The sequence below is a fragment of the Orycteropus afer genome, unplaced genomic scaffold (genome assembly GCF_000298275.1).
Source record: "Orycteropus afer afer isolate SDZICR_OR568_19922 unplaced genomic scaffold, OryAfe1.0 scaffold00270, whole genome shotgun sequence".
In the NCBI taxonomy this organism is placed as follows: domain Eukaryota; kingdom Metazoa; phylum Chordata; class Mammalia; order Tubulidentata; family Orycteropodidae; genus Orycteropus; species Orycteropus afer.
Window position 1 is genome coordinate 1141740 of NW_006921857.1, and position 14537 is coordinate 1156276.

The 14537-nt window shown below is 40.2% G+C and overlaps 1 protein-coding gene across 1 annotated transcript in view; it reads left to right on the forward strand.

The window, feature by feature from the left end:
* FRAS1 (Fraser extracellular matrix complex subunit 1) overlaps positions 1 to 14537 on the forward strand; it is a 541721-nt gene that overhangs the window by 358828 nt on the left and 168356 nt on the right. Inside the window, exons 50-54 of the mRNA XM_007950381.1 lie at positions 1034 to 1147; positions 4374 to 4524; positions 5865 to 6024; positions 8590 to 8758; positions 12817 to 13063. Coding sequence (XP_007948572.1) covers positions 1034 to 1147; positions 4374 to 4524; positions 5865 to 6024; positions 8590 to 8758; positions 12817 to 13063 — 841 coding nt within the window. The remainder of the gene's footprint in view (positions 1 to 1033; positions 1148 to 4373; positions 4525 to 5864; positions 6025 to 8589; positions 8759 to 12816; positions 13064 to 14537) is intronic.

Sequence of the window (14537 nt, forward strand, 5' to 3'; positions counted from 1 at the left end):
TTTCATGTAAGTGGGGATTATATAATATTTGTCCTTTAGTTGTTGACTTCACTTGGCATAATATTTTCAAGGTTCATCAGTGTTACAACATGTATCAGGACTTCATTTATCTTTATGACTGAGTAGTGTTCCATTGGATGTATATACCACATTTTGTTTATTCATTTATCTGTTGATGGACATTTCTATTTTTCCACCTTTTGGCTATTATAAGTAATGCTGCAGTGAACATTGGTATACGGTTTCTGTTTGTGTTCCTTTTTTCTCTTCTTCTAGGCATATACCTAGGATTGGTTTGCTGGTTCATACGATGGTTCAATGTTAATTTTGTTTGAGGAACCACCAAACTGCTTTCCACAGAAGTAAAATTTTTGCATTCCCACTAGCAATGGATGAGGGTTACAATTTCTCCACATCTTTACTAACACATTATTTTCCTTTTTAGACATTAGCATTCTAATGATAGTTTTCATTAACAGCTTATAAAAATTTTAACAAGGGTTATGGAAAGAAAAACATTCTGTTCATTGTTTTACTTCAGAGTACTGTTGAACTAAACTAAACAGTGCATAAAACAGAAACCCACTGCCATCGAGTCAATTCCAACTCTTAGTGACCCTATAGGACAGAGTAGTTCCCCCATAGGGTTTCTAAGGTCATCAGTCTTTATGGAAACAGACTGCCCCATATTTCTCCCACAGAGCAGCTGATGGGTTCAAACTGCCAACCTTTTGGTTAGCATCTGAATGTTTTAACCATTATACCACCAGAGCAACTTCTATTGTTGAATAGTGAAATTCCAGCAAAAGTGCAACTTGCTTCTTGCTCTTTTTCTTCTCATGTTATTGTCATTTTATCAATCGGCATTTTCATTTAAGCCTTATGTCAAGTGACAACAAGGGATGGAAACTATGACTCAGTTTGTCCATTTGCCTCTGAAGAATAAGGGCTTCCAGGTTTGTAGGCCCTGCACCCAACATACTACAGGTGTTTCTGAATGTGATGAGCTTTCTTGTCTGGCCTCCCCCAACAGATTATGACAGCAGCACCTCAGCGGTTCCGAGTAGATATCCTCCCAGTGGATGATGGCACTCCTAGAATTGTGACGAATCTGGGGCTCCAGTGGCTGGAGTATGTTGATGGAAAGGTAATGCAGATATGAAAGATCTGCCACATTTATACTAACTCATTATGCCATATCCTTTTTCATAGAATGACCTATGAATAGAACTCCATTTCATCTCATATGTTTATCCTTCCATAAGTGAGCTGATTTTCCTAAGATGGAGTCCTAAGTTGACTACTGTATTTTCATGCAAATAACATGTGCATCTTACATTTTTTGCTACCATGCAACCCCCACATGTCAGTTTAATAAATGTGCTATATCAAATTTTTTTTGTCCTTTTGGGGGGGGGGATTTGGGTGAAAGTTTACAGAGCAAATTCACTTTCCATACAGCAGCTCACATAGACTTTGTCTCATGACATTGATTACAGTTTACCACAATGCAACAGCTTCCCTCTCACTTCCTCCCCATAGTTACCTCTTCCCTGTGTCCATCCTTCCATGCACTCCTGCCCCCTGAGCTGTCTCCCTGTGCATAAGCAGCCCATCTATTCTCCCATGATTGTTCTCTCCAAGGAGTATATCTACCTCGTGTAAATGTTCACCTCATATGCCTGTCTTTTGTTTGTCTGGAAGCCACAGGAGTGGGTTCAGTTCCAGACCTGAAGGGCAGCTGGGGGCCATAGTCTCAGTAATTCCATCAGGCTCTATCAGACCAGCAAACCTGGTCCTTTTTTTTTTTTCAAATGCTTTTGAGTTTTGTTCCACATTGTCTCCCACTCTATCCAGGATTCCTACATAGCTCCCCCTCCAAGTGGTTGACAGTGGTAGCCAGGCACCATCTAGTTCTTCAGGTCTCACAGTTTTATAGGCTGAGAATCGCATGGTGTACCAGTCACTTGGGACTAATTTTTTCCATGAATCTTTGGATTTCTTCATATACCAAATTTTTTACATATCACTGACTTCAATTTCAATTTTTTTTTTCTGTTCCTCAACTTTAATATTAAGTATTCACCTTGGTTCAGAGGTTTCATTCCCAGAAGAAGACCCTCACCAGCTTAGCCTCAAGTTTGTAAAGTAGCCACTCTACTGACAGGATTCCTTCCATGCTCTGCAAAACACTTTCTCCAATTTAGGAAGAAATCACTTTTCCCACCCAAGAAACAGCCCTCAATGGGGCAGCCAACCTCAGCCCAGGAGGTACATGGGTCTGCACACCCTAGACCAGACACCACTCAGGCAGCCAAGGCCAATGCACTGTAGCTGTGTGCATTCCACCCCACTGTCCGGCAGCCAGCCACCATGTTCGAGCCTTTTGAAACTCCTACCCGTGTGGATGACATTGGCCAGGCATGAGAGCTGTGGGCACAGAGGAGTTGTGTATCATAAGCTTGAATGAGATGGGTCTGACTAACCCCTGAGATCCTTGCGGGGCAGTCCAGGGCCAGTGTGTACCCACACCTGCACCATCCTGCCACCCAACTTCATGTGAGACCAGTACCACAGGACCCAGGCATGCACATGCAGTGGCCTCTGCCCACCATGGGACCAATCTGTGTTTGGGCTGTGACAGTCCCACACATAGCCCTCCACACAACCCTCCACCTGTCTCCAACATGATATACTTGAGCACAGACTGGCTGTAAGCAACTCCTCCACTCTCAGGCCTGGCTGCAAACTGCCCCGGGGTTAACACAGTTTCAGTTGTTTACTTCTAACTGCTGGGGTACTACCAAACTCAATCTATCACTTCTTCACCATGGCTTGTATCTATATTTTACAAATATGATTAAAAGTAACATTTTTAGATTATTAGATGAGGATGAAAGAAGTTGAAATTTGCTTCTGGAAATGTTGCAAGACACATGCAATATGTACACAGGCATACTATGCCAGAATTCTTTTACATAATTTTGTCATTTCTGATTGTTAAATGTATATGCAGATCTATGTGGGTATGTTATTTGGGAAAACTATAGTAGTTGGTTGTATATATAACTGGGATATTTTAGCTTCTCACTTGAACCAGTCAGGTTTTTAAAAATGTATGAACCAAAATGGGAGGAGCAATATTACATAAAAGGGATTGCAATCAATGTCATGAAACAAAATGTGTATGAACTACTGTAAGGAAAATAAATTTTGTCTGCAAACTTTCACCCAAATCACAATTGGGGGGAAAAAAAAAAGTTAAACAAGAAAAAAAAAAATATGTGAGCCAAAATCAATGCAAGTTCCTCCCATCCTTTATTTGATTTTTTTTTTCTATATATTCAGAATGATTCCACTCTCTTAATATGTTCCAATTAAGCTTCTTTTTCCCACTCTTATCAGTGACTCTTATCAATGTCACCAGTGTAATCTGTTTTGCCCTATCTGAAGTGAATTATCTGTTCTTATCTTACTATACCTGTGTTGTTAGCTGCTATTGAATCAGCCCTGACTCGTAATGACCCCATGTAGGATAGAATGAAATGCTGCCTGCTCTTGCATCATCCCCATGATCAACTGTGGATGAGACACTCTTGACCCACTGGCTTTTCACTGGTTGATTTTTGGAAGCAAATCACCAGGGCTTTCTTCCTAGTTCCTAGTTCTTCCTAGTCTGGAAGTTCCACTGAAACCTGTTCAACATCATAGCAACACATCAGCCTCTACTGACTGATGGACTTCCATGACTGTGCATGAGGGACATTGGCCAGGAGCCAAATCTGGCCCTCCCCCACGGAAGACGAGAATTCTACTACTGAACCTCCACTGCCCTCTCCTAAATCTAGTAATACTTAAAACTATTGACCACCCCCTTCATTTCTTTGTCAAATGAATAAATGAGTGAGTGAATTAAAGTGAGCCAGCAGATTTAAGCAATAATGAAGTACAGTTTATTTATCTTACTCCATTTCAAGCATTATAACTGATTGCTGTACAGTATAAAGTGGACAGCTTCCTTGTATCATTCTTTAAGGTCACACTCAAATCTCATCTCCCTCTAAAACCCCTCCCTCTCCAACTCCAGATGGGATTAACCTGTCCCCCAAAATGTATAGTGCTCTTTGTATACCCCATTTTGGCACTCGCCATAATTGCCTTGCGCCTGAGCCTTTCTTTCCCAATAAAGCATGGCACCTTGAGGCAGAGGCCAGGATGCTTTGTATCCTTGTAGCCACTCCAAGCCTAATAGAGTTTCCCATGCAGTAGGCACTCAGTAAATCATTGTTGAACTGAATTAATTCTGAGTCAGAGGGTCCTGTTCCTGTTTTATTCCCACTTCAGGAATTAAATTTAATGGGTTTCTATTCCAGGCAACCAACCTGATCACCAAGAAGGAACTGCTGACCATGGACCCAGATACAGAGGACTCGCAGCTTGTCTATGAAATAATGACAGGCCCCAAGCATGGCTATGTGGAGAATAAGCTTCATCCTGGCACAGCTGCTGCTATTTTCACCCAGGGTGAGGGCTCAGGGAACCAAGATAAGGGAAGAATCCTTTCTCGTGCCACTCTCTCTGCCTTCTGGACCTTTCTCACAGCCACTTCCATCTACTTAGTTGCCCAAGTAGCCTATTTGCAAACAAATAGGTTTTTTATTATTGAACCATCCAACTTTTGAATTTTATTTCTCTTGATTTTTTTCCTATTACAGAAAAGTCTGTGGAGTGCAGTTCTACTCTGACACACATGGGGTTGAAATCAACTACAGCAACTAGTAGTGGTGAACTGTGGTGAAGGAAAACACATCTTTACCATGCTTCCTCAGCTCCAGAATTGCTTTATCTTTTGGCCAGATTTTCTGGAAAGGATTACATGATACTGCTTGGTTTTCTGTAAAAATGAAGAAAGAAAAAAGACTTTAGGGAAGCTTTGTGATCCCATGAGGTTTATTTTTTGTGTTAGAAGGGTTATGGATTTTTTTAGGGCTTTAGCAAAGAAATTAAAACAACCATGTATAATTAACTTGGGGGCTCTGGTAGCATAGTGCCTAAGGCACTTGACTGCTAACCCACCAGTTCAAACCCACCAGCCACTCCTCAGAAGGAAGGCTGGGCAATCTACTTCTATAATGATGCCACCTCAGAAACCTAAGGAGAGGTCGCTATGAGTTGGGTCCAACTCGACAGCACATAACAACAATGTAATTAACTCAGCAGAAATATTTTGCTGTTTTGAATCACATCAAGAAAATTGTATTTTAGTTTTCTTTTAACCTAGTCAGAGTCCTCTGGACTTTGTTGTGGACCTGATAGGGAACAGTCATTGCAAAGCTGCATCTTAAAATTCATGTTCCATGTTTACTTTTTTGCTCCCTGTCTTCAATCCTGTGTTCTCTCCTAGGTCCCATATAGCTCTGCCTTGTGTACGGCATGTTTTAAACTAACCCCAGCTTTTCTTATCAGCACATACCTTCCAAAAAACCTTCTTTAGAAGGAATCAGGTCTGAGTGTGAACAGATACACAGAGAATAGGGTCAGAGACATTACACTCTCTTAAATTTGCCTTAAATATTCCACAGACATTTACTGAAGTGTTTTTTTGCCAAGACCTTGGGATTCCTGTTTTACAACACAAGGGTACTTTCTGTATAAATGCAGGTCTTTTGTTACACAGAGCTATGGGATTTTATTTTGAAATCTGGCAGAAACATTTATTTTTAAGGCTCTATTTTTGTACTTGGGAAAAGGCGTTCTGTCTGTAATCCATTAGAACAATAAATTGGGTATGTTGACATGAGAATCATGTCAAGGCTATCTTGACATCCCAGCGTTAACTCATAGTGAGTCTTTTTTCCCCACAGAGGATGTGAACTTGGGGTTGATTCGTTATGTGCTGCATGAGGAGAAGATTCATGAGGTGATGGACAGTTTTCAGTTTCTGGTGAAAGACAGTAAACCTAATGTGGTCAGCGACAATGTCTTCCATATTCAGTGGTCCCTCATCAGCTTTAAACATACCAGGTACAAACAAGTGTTGTTGTATTTTAGTCTTGAGAAAGGAATTGAGCAGCAGAGGAAATAAGCATGAAGCACCCTAAGTGTCGGTTCTAATCATCTAATGATGGTGGTGGTGGTGATGATAATGATAAAGGCAATAATTATAATAATCACAGCAATATTTATTGAATACTGTATTTGATTGCTAACCAAAAGGGCAGTGGCTCGAGCCCACCAGGTGCTCCATGGGAGAAAGATGAGGGAGTCAAGATTTACAGCCTTGGAAACCTTATAGGACAGTCCTACTCTGTTCTGTACAGTTGCTATGAATCAGAATTGGCTTGATGGTATTGGGTTTGGTTTGGTTTGTATATACCAGGCACTATACTAGATATCCCACATATGTCATCTTGTTTAGTCCTTGCAATTATGAATACCTTGTTGTCTTGCAGCAACAAAGCAATAGAGACAGGAACAGTTTGAATAAGTTGCCCAAGGTCACATAGCAATAAAACCAGGATTTAAGCCCAGTAATCCAGAACCCATGCTCTTAAGCACTGTACTTGGTTGCACACTCCCCTAGCTCTTCTGGTTTTCATTGGATCATACATCTTTAGGGGTAGATACATAGCTTAATGCAGACAACTCTTTAAGATGCTTTCTTTGTCTGTCTGGGGAGTTAGGCAAATGGAGAGATATTAATTGGTAAATATGGGCAAGCACACTGCTGATCTTATAGGTTTAATCACAACTATGATTATAATTTTCAGAGGAGGGTAATAATTCTTTAAATCTACATTTCAGGGAATAGCCATTCTAGAAAATCAACTTCATGATAATTCACATGAAAACTGGACCTTTTCATAGGAGAGTAATTTCATTTCATGTGCCTTGACCCTTTCACCCTTACACATATTTGAAGAATCAAAGCAAAAATCTACATTTTAGATACGTAATGTTTTGTTGTTAATTATCTTTTAGCTGTATTTCCTTCAAAATTTAAAAAATGGTCACAAAACAGGTCTTAATAAATTTTAAAAAAGTGTCTTTCTGACCACAAGGGAATGAAACTAGAAATTAATTAACAGAAGGAAAAGTGGAGAAAACACAAATATGTGGAAATTAAACAATATACTATTAAATAACCAATGGATCGAGGAAGAAATCGAAAGAAAGATCAAAATTAAACAAATTAAATAAAACTGATTTTTTTTTTTTTTTTCCTGGACAACCCTCTAATATTTAGTGAACTAACTTGTATAAAGAACTCCAAAGTTTACACTCAGGACTGACTTCTCAGCGATCCATGGCTGCATCCTTCACAGCAACAAGACCAAGCAAGGCCCAACACATGCTCCACTCATTTATGGCTTTTCTAAACCAACTGTTGTTGTTATTATGTGCTGTCAAATCAGTTCTGATCCATAGCAACCCCATGTACAGCAAAATAAAACATTGCCCAGTCCTGCACCATGCTCAATTGTTGGTATGTTTGAGCCAATTATTGCAGTCACTTTGTCGATCCATCTCAATGAGTGTCTTCCTGTTCTTTGCTGACCCTCTACCAAGCAAGATGTGTTTCTCCTGAGACTGACCCCTCCTGATAACATGACCAGAGTTTGTGCATCTAAGTAGTATTCTAGTTGTACTTCCTCCAAGATAGATTTGTCCATTATTCTGGCGTCCATGGTCATCTATTCAATATTCTTCTCCAGCACCATAATTCAAAGGCATCAATTCTCCTTTGGTCTTCTTTGTTCATAGTGACATAAAACCAAACCCACTACTATCAAGTCATTTCTGACTTGTAGCAACCCTCATAGGGTTTTCAAGACTGTAAATCTTTATAGAAGTGCAGACTATGTTGTCTTTCTCCTGTGGAGTTGCTGGTGGGTTCAATCCACCAAACTTTTGGTGAGCAGCTGAATGCCTTAACCTCTGCACCACCAGAGCTCCTTCATACTGACATTCTTAGTATTATTAACATATGAAGAGTCTGTTTCCTACTTTGCAAAAGCAATAAAAATTCCTAGTAGCAAGCTAAGTTTACCCCAATTATCTAAACACTTTTGCTGTCCAGGCCTAAGTAATATTTTCTTACTGCTGGCACTATCCTGGCTCAGTTACATACTTCCTGGGAAATCAAGCCCAGTCAATTCCCACCAGAGCTAAGTCATTAATTGCCTTCCAAGCAGCTTTCCTCTCTAAGAACCGATGACCTATTCTAATTACTCGACTACACCAGGGAGAGATTGTTTGTGATTTCTTCATGTCCTGAAATTTGAAGTTCTCGCCTTATATGTGCTGTCCATCTTCTCTAAATGACTTTCAACTCTCTTTCAAAATGGGACATAATGGCATTCTGCATCCACAGCTTCCTTTTCAGTTACTATTGTGAATGTTCCTGGTGACCATGTTTCCTCCATTTATAACCTGGCTTCTTGAAGGAACCAAACTTCCTCTTCTGTGAACTGCCTCATACCCATGACCACTCAGAAAAGGCAGGCATTAAGCAAGTGGTTTCTTCATAATCATGGCACAGATATTCAGAGACTACTTTTTTGAATATCATGTTTTGTCTGCTTCTAGCTACAATGTCAGCGAGAAGGCAGGATCCGTCAGTGTCACAGTACAGAGGATGGGAAACCTGAATCAGTATGCCATTGTCCTGTGTCACACTGAGCAGGGCACTGCTAGCTCCAGCTCCAGAGTCAGCTCCCAACCTGGGCAGCAGGACTATGTGGAATATGCTGGCCAGGTAAGTGAGGGAGGGACCTCCTATTCACAAACTTCTGGGCAGGTTTTTATAGGAGTTACAACATGATTGTAGGCTATTGTGGCACCTTCCCACTTCTTTTTATCCCATTTCCCTCTCCTTTTGGTATACTTCCTCAAGTGATTTTTCTGTTTCCTTCCCACTGTAATTTTTTCTTCACGGTCCATCCAATCTCCAATGCAGTTTAACTGGTAAAGCTTAGGTGATGGTGTACCTTTATAGCCTTTACATGTTGGTAGCATATGCTTTATAACAAGCCTTTAAGGCATCATGTTCTACCCTAAGCCTTTGGTATCCTAGTCCTTCCTCTCTCTTCACCTCTTTTACCTGAAGGGAGGGAAGAGAGTGTAGGGAGTACAGTTGGGATGCTTTTAGAACAGGCCAAGTGAGAGATGATGAACTTGAATAATAAAGTGAAGACAAAGAAAAATGAATGGATTCAAGAGATGATTAAGAGGTAAAATTAATGAGGTTTAGTAGTAGAGTAGATACAGGAGGGGAGGGAAAGATGGATGTTGATGCCTTTTATTAGGAGAAAACACCATAAGAAGAGCAGGGTTGGCGAGAGGGTGATTGTGAGTTTGCTTTGGACATGTTGAGTGTGAATGGCTTAGAGATGATAAATTGAGACATATACATACATGTGTGTATATATATATATATATATATATATATATAAAATACACTCACACACACACACTCATACACAGTGGAAACATATGAGAGCTGGAACTTGATGGGACTGCCTTATTTTTCCAGGTCTCACAAGTTTTCTCCCTTTGACAGGATGTAATCGTACCACTTTTCTATTGCTCTCTGTTAAGTTTCCTACCTCATAAATACCCAGGAAATGTTTCTCTTTGACTTTATAGGACTAGACCATTTTTTATGATTTACATGTTTTTTCAAATTATATACAGGCATATGCATATACTATTCAAACAAAGATAGGGGTAATTTTCACTTTACTTCTACTTCTTGGAACTATTTCTGGTTTTCACATCTGCACTTCCTCATATTGGAGTCCCAGAACCAACCATTTTCTCATTCCATCTGTGTCTTACAGTTTCCAGCTTTCAGAGAATATTTATTAGGCTGATGTAAACATTTCAGTGGAAAATATTTGAGTGTTCCTTCTCTGACAGGTTTCCACCCTACACAGGTTCTGGCTTTTGGAGGTTTTGCTGCATATATAATACATATATAAAATACATATGTTGTTTTGTTGTTGTTATGTGCCATTGTGTCAGACTCAACTCATAGTGACCCCTCCTTGGGTTTCTGAGGTGGTATCACTACAGAAGTAGATTGTCCAACCTTCCTTCTGAGGAGGCTGGTAGGTTTGAACCACCAACCTTCTGGCTAGCAGTCAAGTGCCTTAGGCACTATGCTACCAGAGCTCCTTAAAATACATATAATATCTATTTTGTATATATAATGTTATATATACATACACACACATATATCACATATGCACATTTAACAAACCAAACCAAACTCACTGTCATCGAGTTGATTCAGATTCATAGCAACCCCCTTTGGGTTTTCAAGATGGTAAATCTTTACAAAAGTAGACTGCCTGGTCTTCCATCCATGGAATGGCTGGTGGGATTGAACCGCCAACCTTCTTGTTAACAGTCAAATGCCTTAGGCACTACACCACCAGAGCTCCTTACATGCACACGCACACACATATATATGTATATATATATATATATATGCAAATATTTATGTGTGTGTGTATGTGTAGAGAGTGCAAAGGGAGTTCTGGGCTAGAGATACAAATATGCAAGTCATCTCTACACCAGTGGTAATTAGAGTCAGGGTGTGAAAGGGAGAGAAAAAAGAGAGAGTAAAAACAAGAGAGAACAGATAGGACTCAAACAGTAAACCACTTTACAGCTGTGTACTCTGTATTTGTCTTCTTATATATATGGCTCTGGTAGCATAGTGGCTAAGGCACTTGACTGCTAACCAGAAGGCTGGCGGTTCAAATCCACCAGCCACTCCTCGGAAGGAAGGTTGGGCAATCCTACTTCCGTAGTGATACTGCCTCGGAAACCCAAGGAGGGGTCGCTATGAGTCGGGGCTGACTGACGGCAAATAACAACAACAACAACATACATATGGCACAATGCTTGGTACTTAATAGGTACTTACTAAATGTTTGTTTCAAAGCAGTTTAATTATTCTTATGGGAAGATAAGCCTCTGTAAAGAGAAGTAGGCGCAGTCCTTTGAGACATTGCCGAAGAATGGATAAGTTAAAGAGTCTTTCAGCAAAGTGATAGGACAGGGTATGTCTTTGTGTTTTTCAAGGAAAGGCAAAGGGCAGGTATTCTAGATTCTAAATAGAGATCTGTTGAATGTTTCATTTGGAAGATAAGGGGGCATATTTTGAAATGGGGTGCTTAGCATAGTGCCTAAGGCACTTGACTGCTAACCAGAAGGCTGGCGGTTCAAACCCACCAGCCACTCCTCGGAAGGAAGGTTGGGCAATCCTACTTCTGTAGTGATACTGCCTCGGAAACCCAAGGAGGGGTCGCTATGAGTCGGGGCCGACTCGACGGCACATAACAACAACAACAAGTAAAATTTAACTTGATTCATTGATTGGATATGTAATAATAATTTTCTGTTTGATGAAAATCATGTGTTTCCATAACTGTGTGTCCCTAGAGGCTTATGACTACGTTTACACATGCGTCAGCTGTGTGAGTTTACACAGTGTCATCAGGCCCATTGCCTTTTCGGTTTGAGCGAGTCTGTAGCCCTGGACTCATTCCAAGGTTTCATCTTTTTCTTCCTTTTAACAACACAAAGTAAAACCAGAATAAGTCCCTATACGTTTTCTAAAATTATTTGTTTTATATCAGAATAAATCTGTTCACATTATAGATCTAGCCCATTTTAATGGCAAAATAATATAGCTAATTTTAGTTAAAATTCAGTCTGGCTTGTTTATAATGTAACTTTCTGTGAATTCAAATTCTGTTATTCAGTACACTGAGGTTCTGTGTCAATTTTGTTTGTACAAGTAAATGGCGATGCTATTAGTTATATTTTTTTCAATGCTTGAGAGTATATTTAGAATATGTTTAGTGCTTTCATTATACATTACTTCGTTTAGTCCTCCAAATAAATATTTGAGAAGAGCTCTGGTAGTGTAGTGGATAAGGCATTTGGCTGCTTTACAGAAGGTCGTAGTTCAAACCCACTAGCTGCTCCATAGGAGGAAGATGAGGCAAACTACTTCTGTAAAGATTTACAGCCTTGGAAATGCAACAGGGATTGCTATGAGTCAAAATTGACTCGATGGCAGTGGGCTTGTGTTTGGTTTGGAATATGTATTTGAAGTAAGAGTATTATTATGAATTAGCAGATGAGAAATTTGAAGTTTGTCAGTTTTTATAGCCTTACTCAGAGACCAAACCAGACTCACTGCCATCGAGTCTGTTCTGACTCATAGCAAGCCCTCCTTGGGTTTCCAAGGCGATATCTCTATGGAAGTAGATTGCCCCATCTTCCTTCTGAGGAGCTGCTGATGGGTTTGAACCGCCAGCTTTCTGATTAGCAGTAAAATGCCTTAGGCACTATGTCACCAGGGTAACTTGAAAGTGACAGAATGAGGATTTGAGACTTCACACTCCAAGTTCAGAGATCTTTCCAGTCTAACTTGGCACAAATAGGAGGGGAACTGAGTAATCAATCAGACAATAACTGTGGCTGTCTCAACTGAGTTAATAATACAAGATATGAATAGCTACTTACACGTTTTCCTAAAGTCACCAAATGATAGGAGATGTCTTTGTTCTGCATGTCCCTACAGAGTAAATCAAACCCCCATTTATAAATGCAGAATGGAAAGAGGTAGACAAGTGTTCCAGGTGATACAGCAGGAAGTTGGGCCTGGAATAAACAGCTATTGCATCCAGTACTCTGCCCACCAGGGTTGGGTTCTCTTTTCTCATGATGCTCTGGGGAAGCAAAGCAGGAGACGTTGAAGCACACCTTGACTCTTTGTTGTTTCCTTTACAACAGGTGCAATTTGATGAGCGAGAGGACACCAAGTCCTGTACCATAGTCATCAATGATGATGATGTGTTTGAAAACATCGAAAGTTTCACTGTGGAGCTCAGCATGCCAGCATATGCCTTACTAGGAGAGTTCACTCAGGCAAAGGTCATTATCAATGACACTGAGGATGAGCCTACATTAGAGTTTGATAAGAAGACCTACCGGGTCAACGAGAGTGCTGGTTTCCTATATGTGCCCATTGAAAGAAAAGGTCTGTTGATGCCAAAGGTGGTGATTACCTATAATAATAATTAACATTTGTGTCCCTTTTATGTACCAAGTACTCATGTGTCATACTAACTTGTGGGTTGGAAATATATTTGTCAACTCAGTTAATCCTCAGAACAACACGTTGATGTTATGATCCCAGTTTTACTAATAAAATCCAAAAACCGAACTCACTGCTGTCGAGTCGGATCCAACTCATAGTGACCCCTCCCTCCTTGGGTTTCCGAGGCAGTATCACTATGGAAGTAGATTGCCCAACCTTCCTTCTAAGGAGTGGCTGCTGGGTTTGAACTGCCAGCCTTCTGGTTAGCAGTCAGATCCCTTAGGCGCTATGCCACCAGAGTAACTTGCCCATGGTCACATGTTTAGTAAGGTGAATGGAACTGGGTTTAAACCCAGGCAATCTGGCTCCAGAGTCTGAACTTTTAGTCATTATTCTATAGAATTATAATAGCTAACAGCTAATGGACTTAAGTACCAAACAGGATTAATTTGCTGCTGTGTAGGAGTTGAAGTATAGAACTTGAAATCATAGCTTTGGGGCAGAAACATAGACTCAGTCACTTCATTCATAGTTCCGTTGGTAGCAGGATCCTTGTCTACTTCTTGAACTAAATTCCTGTCTTGTCAAGTCCTCCCTACTAAGTCAGTTAGTGCAGTTTGTGAGATGGCAGGGGAGGGGGAAAGGAGAGATGTGGGAAATCTTGCCTTGCTTTGTGAAGTGAGTTTGATTAACCACTAAAAGATCAACCACAGAGTCTTTAATATGTCAATGTAAACTGGGACTCTGTAAGGTTTTTCAAGCTTAATTCATGCTGGAAACTTTTGTCCTCTTGAGTATTGATTTGCCAAAACTAGTGTTCTGTGTTCGCTTGCTTTATGGAAATGCTGAGCTAGCCTTTCAGTGAGTTAACTCTGCATGTAGTTTAGGACCCTGCTTCTGAGACCTAATACCAAATAAGGACAGAAGCACTGGAAACAACCCACTCTACCTCAGTTTCTCCTTCTATCTAGGAAAGGATATGCCCTCATCTACTATTTTACCAGGGCTTTCAGGAGAGATTGGTGGGATGATTCATGACTCGTAATATGATAGTGACATCCATCATAAACTCCTCTCATAATGATCCTGTCCATAGTTAGTACTATCCAAAGCTTCTTTTCCTACTTAAGTTGGACTGCATGACTGGTTATATTTAGACTCCCACATTATTCATGAACTCAGTATTCTTAATCAATCACCCAGTACATAAAATATTTAGTAGCCTTGGCCAAGGAGGGAAGTTACAGTTTGTAAGAAAGAGATAGCTTACCATTTTCATCTAAGTTCTTGGATGTAAGAAAATGTATTTAAAAATTTCCCTACATGGATGTAGGAGATCCTGCATAGAGAGGGAGAACAATGTGGAACAAAACTCAAAATCATTTGGAGGCAAAAAAAAAAAAAAAAGAAGGTG